General features: G+C 38.6%; 1 protein-coding gene across 1 annotated transcript in view; it reads left to right on the top strand.

Moving 5' to 3' along the window:
- LOC113058831 (phosphatidylinositol 3,4,5-trisphosphate 5-phosphatase 2A) overlaps window positions 1-10,000 on the top strand; it is a 23,519-nt gene that overhangs the window by 8,780 nt on the left and 4,739 nt on the right. The window contains exons 5-19 of the mRNA XM_026227081.1: window positions 420-566; window positions 2,620-2,710; window positions 2,833-2,922; window positions 3,871-3,966; window positions 4,044-4,194; window positions 4,265-4,371; window positions 4,485-4,587; window positions 4,950-5,146; window positions 6,298-6,415; window positions 7,688-7,784; window positions 7,876-8,014; window positions 8,819-8,918; window positions 9,050-9,138; window positions 9,788-9,869; window positions 9,979-10,000. The exon at window positions 9,979-10,000 is cut by the window's right edge and continues 68 nt beyond it. Of these exons, the coding sequence (XP_026082866.1) occupies window positions 420-566; window positions 2,620-2,710; window positions 2,833-2,922; window positions 3,871-3,966; window positions 4,044-4,194; window positions 4,265-4,371; window positions 4,485-4,587; window positions 4,950-5,146; window positions 6,298-6,415; window positions 7,688-7,784; window positions 7,876-8,014; window positions 8,819-8,918; window positions 9,050-9,138; window positions 9,788-9,869; window positions 9,979-10,000 (1,629 nt within the window). The remainder of the gene's footprint in view (window positions 1-419; window positions 567-2,619; window positions 2,711-2,832; window positions 2,923-3,870; window positions 3,967-4,043; window positions 4,195-4,264; window positions 4,372-4,484; window positions 4,588-4,949; window positions 5,147-6,297; window positions 6,416-7,687; window positions 7,785-7,875; window positions 8,015-8,818; window positions 8,919-9,049; window positions 9,139-9,787; window positions 9,870-9,978) is intronic.

The raw sequence follows: 10,000 nt of genomic DNA, 5'->3' as shown, positions 1-10,000 counted from the left end.
AAAATATATACACAAATATTTTAGCTTGTGGTTATTTTCATTTTGTAATAAAATAACTAAAGCTAAATTGAAATAAAAATGAATAAACTATACAGACTATAAAAAATTACTAAAGCTTTTAAAAATATATTTCAAAATGCTAATAAATCTGTAGTAGTATATCAGTGATGCTAAGATAACACTGGGAGGCATTCGTTATAAACATCCTTTATTAGAATGGTTCCTCTCTCGTTCCACATCAGTGCAAATGAACGTGTGTGTATATGTTTTGCACGCTTTTATTATATAAGTCACTGAACTGAAATAAAGTGTAGCTTGAGTGCGATGCGAGTCATCTGTCAAATGCATGAATAATGAATGAATGCACTGCTGTTATGACTGAGCGTGTGTGTGTTAATGTTGAGTGTTTGTCTGCGTAGCGTGACGGCGGCGAACGGTCTGAGCACCATCTCTCACGAGTATCTGAAGGGCAGCTACGCTCTGGATCTGGAGGCTGTCAAACAGGGAGCGAACAGCCTTCCTCACCTCAACAAGACACTGGTGACGTCCTGCAAACGCCTGCATGGGTACACACTACAGACGTCGCTTCAAAACACTCATGAACCTGATTCTGATGAGCGCTATGACTCATGTGTGATGGAGTCTATCAGAATGCAGTCTTATGAGCCTAAAACTCAAGATATTAGGGCAGAAAAATCACCCTCTTATATTTATATCACAAGCAAGAGTTCTGATTCTCCCCAATATCTGCACCACTGCTATACTGCCATATTGATTTATACAACAGTTCATACTCATAGATAAACATGAGTTTGAACGAATCAATTGATTCAGTGACTCGTTCATAAAGAGAGTCACTTGCTTTGTTTCTGAATGAATCAGTCATTTGAATGAATCGAGTGAGGCAGTGATTCTGTGACTCATTCATAAAGAGAGTGACTTGCTTCGTTTCTAAACAAATCAGTAGTTTGAACGAATCGAGTGATTCAGTGACTCATTCATAAAGAGAGTCACTTGCTTTGTTTCTGAATGAATCAGTCATTTGAATGAATCGAGTGAGGCAGTGATTCTGTGACTCATTCATAAAGAGAGTGACTTGCTTCGTTTCTAAACAAATCAGTAGTTTGAACGAATCGAGTGATTCAGTGACTCATTCATAAAGAGAGTCACTTGCTTCGTTTCTGAATGAATCAGTCGTTTGAACGAATCGAGTGATTCAGTGACTCATTCATAAAGAGAGTCACTTGCTTTGTTTCTGAATGAATCAGTCGTTTGAAAGAATCGAGTGAGGCAGTGATTCAGTGACTCATTCAAAAAGACGGTCAATTGCTTCATTTTTAAACGAATCAGCCGTTTGAACGAATCGAGTGATTCAGTGACTCATTCATAAAGAGAGTCACTTGCTTAGTTTCTAAATGAATCAGTCGTTTGAACAAATCGAGTGATTCAGTGACTCATTCATAAAGAGAGTCACTTGCTTCGTTTCTGAATGAATCAGTCGTTTGAACGAATCGAGTGATTCAGTGACTCATTCATAAAGAGAGTCACTTGCTTTGTTTCTGAATGAATCAGTCGTTTGAAAGAATCGAGTGAGGCAGTGATTCAGTGACTCATTCAAAAAGACGGTCAATTGCTTCATTTTTAAACGAATCAGCCGTTTGAACGAATCGAGTGATTCAGTGACTCATTCATAAAGAGAGTCACTTGCTTAGTTTCTAAATGAATCAGTCGTTTGAACAAATCGAGTGATTCAGTGACTCATTCATAAAGAGAGTCACTTGCTTCGTTTCTGAATGAATCAGTCGTTTGAACGAATCGAGTGATTCAGTGACTCATTCATAAAGAGAGTCACTTGCTTTGTTTCTGAATGAATCAGTCGTTTGAAAGAATCGAGTGAGGCAGTGATTCAGTGACTCATTCAAAAAGACGGTCAATTGCTTCATTTTTAAACGAATCAGCCGTTTGAACGAATCGAGTGATTCAGTGACTCATTCATAAAGAGAGTCACTTGCTTAGTTTCTAAATGAATCAGTCGTTTGAACAAATCGAGTGATTCAGTGACTCATTCATAAAGAGAGTCACTTGCTTCGTTTCTGAATGAATTAGTCGTTTGAATGAACGAGTGAGGCAGTGATTCAGTGACTCATTCAGAAAGAAAGTCACTTGCTTAGTTTCTAAACGAATCAGTCGTTTGAACGAATCGTTTAAATGAATTATTTGACTTGTGACTTGTAGCTTCATATTTAGAGTAACATTTAATTTTTTTATTATTATTTCACTCTACATTTTAAAAAAAAAAACATTTACTGTCATTTACTCATTATTATTGTTATATCAAAATATTTCAGCTACTTTTCTGTATTCAGTGCTTTCCTCATTTAAAACAAAAATGGATCTTTTGAGGGGTAATATCTCCACCCAAATTGGTGTGTGTTTAATTTGCAATTAACTAGATGAATTAATCTTGTAATTAATTAGATAAATTAGAAAGTCTTGACAGCCCTAGTACACACATGCACACACTCACATATATGTGTGCGCACACACACACACACGTGTCTACATGCATGCATTCATATGTGCAAACAATATTCTGTGTGTGTGTGTGTGTGTGTGTAGGGAGGTGGATAAGGTCCTGTGCAGTCTGGAGATCCTGTCGAAGGTCTTCGATCAGCAGAGCGCCTCCATGGTGTCCAGAATGATCCAGCAGGTGTGACATCACTTCCTGAGGGTTGGATGCATGGCTCACACTAGTTCAGACGGTTTATAGTATTGCATTATGGATATTTGAGGTCGTGTGTTTGTGTTTCTGCTGTTTGTCTCTGTCTGTAGAGCGTGTCTCAGGCTGGAGATCAGGAGCTGGAGCATCTGGTCACTAAACTGGCCATCCTCAAAGATCTGCTGTCATCTATAGAGAAGAAGGTGATCACACACACACACACACACATATCATTAGGTCCATCACATGCTATTTTAGGGCCAAAGAATCACTGGCTGCTCCTAAATTTCAGTTTTTTAAAGTATGTAGTTAGTTTGAAGGAAAACTCACATCTTGATGATTATTATTATTCACCTTCTGATCACGAATACTGAGTGTTTGAGGATATCATACTATATTTATCTATATCTATATAGTTTTCTTTTCTGTCATTATTATTTTTATTTATAATATTATTTAGAATATATTTTCTTAGAATATTATTATAGTTTTTTATTATTGTTACTTATGTATTCAATTATTACTATTTCTTAAATAATTATTTATTGTTACAAAATTATAATTAAACATAATTATCAGTAGTGCTCTCAAATGATTAATCTCATTCAAAATATAGATTTTGTTCACAAAATATGTATAAATAATATAAATATTTAATAATATTCTGTATAAATATACAAAAATACATGCATATAATTTTTTTTTACAAATATTAACATATGTATATATAGATATAGATATAATTCAAATATAATTTATATTATATATAAATATTAATATTTTATATATGAACAAAACATTTTTTCTTACATATATACATGTATGTGTGTGTTTATATATATATACATAATAAATATACACCGTACACACACACATATTCTGTAAACACTTTTATTTAAGATGCAGTTAATCATTTGACAGCACTAATTATTACTAATAATTACTACAATTCTTGGCTCTGACAAATAGTTTTTTCTCCCTTCATTGTAAGTTGCTTTGGATAAATGTGTCTGCTAAATTGGTGTGAGAAAATCAAAAAATCAGTGAAATGTATTAATTCATTAATTTGTGCATTCATTAATTTGTATAAATTGACACTACTTGTGCATTTAACAGTACGTTAATAATCTGTCCACCAATGATGAAAACAGGCTCTGAAGGCTCTTCAGGACATGAGCTCCTCGACTCCCAACATCTCACCGCTCATCTCCATCAGACACAAAGCTATTCCTGTGCAGACCTTCGAGGTACAAACACACACACACACACACACACACACACATTTGGAGCAGTGCAGTCAGAGCTGTGTGTGTGTGTGTCTCAGGTGAAACTGGACGTGTATCTGGCCGACCTGACGAAGATCGGGAAGAGTCAGAAATACTCTCTGAGTGTGGACGTGGAGGGAGGAAAACTGGTGGTGATGAAGAAGATGAAGGACGCGCAGGAAGACTGGAACACGTTCACACACGACAAGAGTGAGTCTGAAGATGAAGATTGTGTTGAGTCTGTGCTGTTCACACACTGAAATCATGCTTGTGTTCGTAGTTCGGCAGCTGATAAAGTCTCAGCGTGTTCAGAATAAACTCGCCATCGTCTTTGAGAAGGAGAAAGACAAAAGCCAGAGGAAGGATTTTATCTTTGCTAGTGCAAAAGTGAGTTACGCAGATTTCTGAATGCAGATTTTACAGGTGCTCCCTACAGTGTGTGTTTAATCTGTGCACACACACACACACCTCTGATTAATCACCTGTTTCTCGTCCTGTAGAAAAGAGAAGCGTTCTGTCAACTACTGCAACTCATGAAGAACAAACACTCCAATCAGGACGAGCCCGACATGATCTCCATCTTCATCGGAACCTGGAACATGGGTGAGACACACACACACACACACACACACTCACTCACTCGCACACGCACATGCACACACACAAACACAAACACACACTCTCACTCACTCGCACACGCACACACATGCATGCACACACACACAAACGCACGCACGCACGCACATACACATGCACACACACTCACTCACACACACACACACACACTGAAATACACTCATTTACGCACCAATAAAAACACCATTTAGTATGTTTTTTTACCATTTTGAGTTTCTGGGACACAGAAAGTGTCCTCAATCCAGCTTCAGATTGTAATAGCAGTGTCTTTCTACACATGTGTGTCCTCATAATCCACCCTAACAAGTGCACACTCGCTGTGTCCTCAGGCAGTGTTCCCGCTCCGAAGTCTCTGTGCTCGTGGATCTTGTCCCGAGGTCTGGGGAAGACTCTGGATGAGATGGCGGTGACGATCCCTCATGACATCTATGTGTTCGGGACGCAGGAGAACTCGGTGTGTGATAAGGAGTGGGTGGAGACGCTCCGCTGCGTCCTCAAAGACTACACCGAGATCGACTACAAACCTGTGAGACACACTGCAGCGCTCAGACTCACACCTCTCCTTCAGTTTACTGCGTCTTAGATTTAGGTTTTGTCACTGTGTTATCATTTAGATTCTGTATAGTAGTTATATCATTTATAAATATACATAGTTTTTTTTTTTACTTAAAATATAAAACTAAAAGCTTTTAATTACGTTTTGGTAAATTTTTTATTATAATTTTTTTCTGGTGTTTTTGGCATTTTTATTAGTTTTAGGTTTTGTTTTATATCATTATTCATACACTATTGTATTACTGTATAATTACATTATATAATATTACAGTTTTTGTTAATATGTTGAATTAGCAACACATATATTTTATATATATATATTATTTTTTGAATTGGGTTTTATTTTAATATTTTTATTTTATTCATTTTATAGTTTTTTTTATTTTTTTATAAGTTTTAGAATTTCATTTTAGTTTAGCTTTAAGAAATCTGTGCATGTGATGTTTTTTATTGGTTTTAGGTTTTTATTTTAGTATTATTTATATACTACTATAATTTTTATTAATATTTAGAAATAGCATTTATATTGATAATACATTTTTTCAATTTTATTTTTATTCATCATTCATCATATTTATTTTATTTTAATTTCAGTTTTTTTATTTTAATTTCTTTACATTTAAACATTTGAATGATTGTACTTATTTCAGTCAGTTCCAAAGTCAACATTTCTAATTGTTCTAAGTTTTTCATTCTAATATTTGGATTTGATTTGAATGCAGTTAACAGGAATGTTTTTTTGAGTTGTGGTTAACGTTGGTGTTGATGTAGATGTGGTTTAATAACGTCATCACGTGTGAACACAGTGTAAATGAAGAGAGATGCAGCTCACATCTCAGAGCAGAAAGAGTCTCATTAATGAGTGTTCCAGATCAAATCCAGCGCATAAAAGCTGCTGTGTGTGTGTGTGTGTGTGTGTGTGTGTGTGTTTAATGATCCTGCGACTCTTATGACTGTGACTTTATTAGAGTTTAATGTGTTTTTCTGTCGTGGTGCTCGTCTGTGTTTCTCATCTGCAGTTGAACTTTCCGTATTGACAGAACGAGTGTTTGATCTGTGTGTGTGTGTGTATGTGTATGTGTGTGTGTGTGTGTGTGCGTGTGTGTGTGTGTGTGTGTGTAGATCGCTGTGCAGACGCTGTGGAACATTAAGATTGTGGTGTTAGTGAAGGCTGAACACGAGAACCGCATCAGTCACGTGGGAATGTCCAGCGTCAAAACGGGGATCGCCAACACACTCGGTCAGAACACACACACACAGACTCACACTTACACACTCACACAAACACACACACACACACACATACTGACACACTCACATACTCACACACATACACACACACACACACACACTGACACTCACTCTCACTCACTCTCACACTCACACACTCACTCTCATACACACTCACACTCGCTCACACACACTCACTCACACACACACTCACTCTCATACACACTCTCTCAAACACACTCACTCTCACTCACACACACTTGCTCTCTTTCTCTCACACTCTCACTCACACACACACACTCACTCACACACACTCACACACACTCACTCACACACTCACTCACACACACACTCACTCTCATACACACACTCACTCATACACACTCACTCTCACTCACTCACACACACACACACACACTCACTCACACACTCTCATACACACTCACTCTCTCTCACACACACACACTCACACACTCACTCTCATACACACTCACTCTCACACTCTCATACACTCTCACAAACACACTCTCTCACACACACACTTTCTCTCTCTGGAACACTCATACTCACACTCACACACTCACTCTCACACTCACTCTCAATCTCACAAACACACTCTCACACACACTTACTCTCTCTCTCTATCTCTCTCAAACACACACTTTCTCTCTCTCTCAAACACACTCATACTCACTCACACACTCATTTTCACACACACTCACTCTCACACACACACTCACACACACACTTACTCTCTTACTCTCTCACACACACTTACTCTCTTACTCTCTCACACACACACACACACACTCACTCTCATACACTCACACACTCACTCTCTCACACACTCCATACACACACACACACACACTCACTCTCATACACACTCACACTCGCTCACACACTCACTCACACTCACTCACACACACACACTCACTCTCATACACACTCTCTCAAACACACTCACTCTCACTCACACACACTTGCTCTCTTTCTCTCGCATTCTCACTCACGCACACTCACACTCTCACACTCACACACACACTCACTCACACACACACTCACTCTCATACACACACTCACTCATACACTCACACACATTCACTCAGTCACACACTCTCTCTCTCACACACACTTACTCTCTTTCTCTCATACACACACTCAGTCTCTCACACACACACAAAGGCACCTTATTATTCAGGTGTCCATCAGTGTTTGTGAGTAGGTTATATGCATTTATTTATTTGCTCGTATTATTGATTTGTTTTCGTCTGTTTCCCAGGAAACAAAGGAGCAGTGGGCGTGTCCTTCATGTTCAACGGAACGTCGTTTGGTTTCGTTAACTGTCACTTAACATCCGGCAATGAGAAGATCCACAGGTGTGTGTCTGGAGTAATACACACAGCTCATGGTTTGACAGCTGTACCACAGTGAATGTGTGATGCACTAACGACCTTTGACCCCCGGCAGACGGAACCAGAACTATCTGGACATCCTGCGTCAGCTGTCGCTGGGCGATAAACAGCTCAACTCCTTCGACATCTCGCTGAGATTCACGCATCTCTTCTGGTTCGGCGACCTCAACTACCGGCTGGACATGGACATACAGGTGAAGCTCCACCAGACACACACAGACGGAGCGCTCGCTCTCTGACACACACCCTCCATTTGTAGAAACAACTTTAAACACTTTAATATGCTATTTAAATAGCAGAACTTTCAGCAACCTCTAGTGTGATAAAACAGTGACTGTGGCCTCGTTCATGCTTCACACTACAGTGCTGTGAATAAATCTTTAGTACATCATCTGTGAACATGAGTCCTGTCGGATTGCCACTCCCATGATTCCACACCCAATCCACAGCATCATCAGTTTTGAATATGCGCCCTCTACTGGCGAAAATGACATACTGTGCCTTTAAAAAGTTTCATGAGTGTCTGTAGATATGGTAAAGGATATTTGTTATTTTAAGATTTTTCTTTTTAACTTGATTGTGAAGCTATTTGGTAAAAAAATTCATAATATTTTTTATTTATTTAAATTAAATTGTGCTATATAAAGAAATACATTTTAACTCATGTTTATGCCTGAGCCTTTTGTTGTCAGAAATGTAGGGGAATATGTTTTGTTTTGTTTTTATTTTATTTTTATAAAAAAAAAAAAAAAAATGTTTTTAAGAAAAACATACAGCCATGGTTTATAATTTTTTTTTTGAATGAATTGATGGGCACATGAAGACCTCTATCAGATTTGCATACTACCATATTCCAGTACTGATGTATTATATCACAGTGTTTCTGCAGCAGATGCAGCGTGTGAGTTTTTGTGATTGGATGATCTGGTCCATTTATCTGCAGTGTGTAGTGAACAGTACTCTTGTGAACTCGGTACTGAACACTCTCTCTCTCACAGGAAATCCTCAACTACATCAACAGGAAGGAGTTTGAGCCATTGTTGAAGGTGGACCAGCTAAATCTGGAGAGAGAGAAGAACAAGGTCTTCCTTCGCTTTGGTAGGCTTCACCTCTCTTTTAAATTTAAAGTTTTTAAAGTTTTCTCTTGGTTATTTAAATGTGCATTTGAGATCAGCATTTCCTTTGCTTCCTGTGTGTGTGTGTGTGTGTGTGTGTGTGTGTGTGTCCAGCGGAGGAGGAGATCACCTATCCTCCCACGTACCGTTACGAGCGCGGCTCTCGAGACACTTACGTCTGGCAGAAGCAGAAGGCCACTGGGGTACGTCACAAACTGCCCAAAACTGTCTAAAAGGGACATTCGCCTGGTGATTTGGTGATTCATGCAATGAAAGTAAAAAAGCACAGAATGAATCCCCGTGGTTCCTGAAGATTTATTGAGATCTTATGAAGCGAAACGATTGGTCTGTGCAAGAAACTGAACATTATTTATCACATTATTATCTGTAATCCAGAGCCTCAGGCAAACGGCTCTTTTGAACCGGTTCTTTTTAGTGAACTAGTTGAATCAGTTCATCAAATTGAACTGAATCGTCTGAATCAGTTTGCTTCTCGAGCAGCACAGATTTACAAGTAACTCAATCAAAACTCACTTTTAAAGCGCCTGACAGTCAATGAGACTCCGAATGAGTCACGGGTGTATATGATTCTCTGATGAATGAACTGATTCAGCGCTCCAGTTCCTCCAACAGTCACTGAACAGTTTGACTCGATTCTCCTAGGTCTTGGATGGTTGATGTTCATTTTTGGGTGAACTATCACTTTAAAGAAGCTCTTCTTCATGTGCATGAAGAAAGAATCCTGTGCAAGCATGTTTACGGTTTCTAAGATAGCTACTTCCTGTCCTCTGACCTTTGCCAAAGGAAGTGAAGCGTCCTAATGGCATTCTTTAAATTCCTCTTGTGTCTCAGATGCGGACCAATGTTCCTTCATGGTGTGACCGAATCCTCTGGAAATCCTATCCGGAGACACACATCGTGTGCAACTCTTACGGTACGCAGTCACTGCAGTGATCACTTGTTATGCAAGTGCTGTTTAAAGACTCTCGGGTGTGTGTGTGTGTGTGTGTGTGTGTGTGTGTGTGTGTGTGTGTGTGTGTCAGGCTGTACAGATGATATCGTCAC

Source organism: Carassius auratus, chromosome 40 (genome assembly GCF_003368295.1).
Source record: "Carassius auratus strain Wakin chromosome 40, ASM336829v1, whole genome shotgun sequence".
NCBI lineage: Eukaryota > Metazoa > Chordata > Actinopteri > Cypriniformes > Cyprinidae > Carassius > Carassius auratus.
This window is presented reverse-complemented; position numbering and strand designations above follow the sequence as displayed.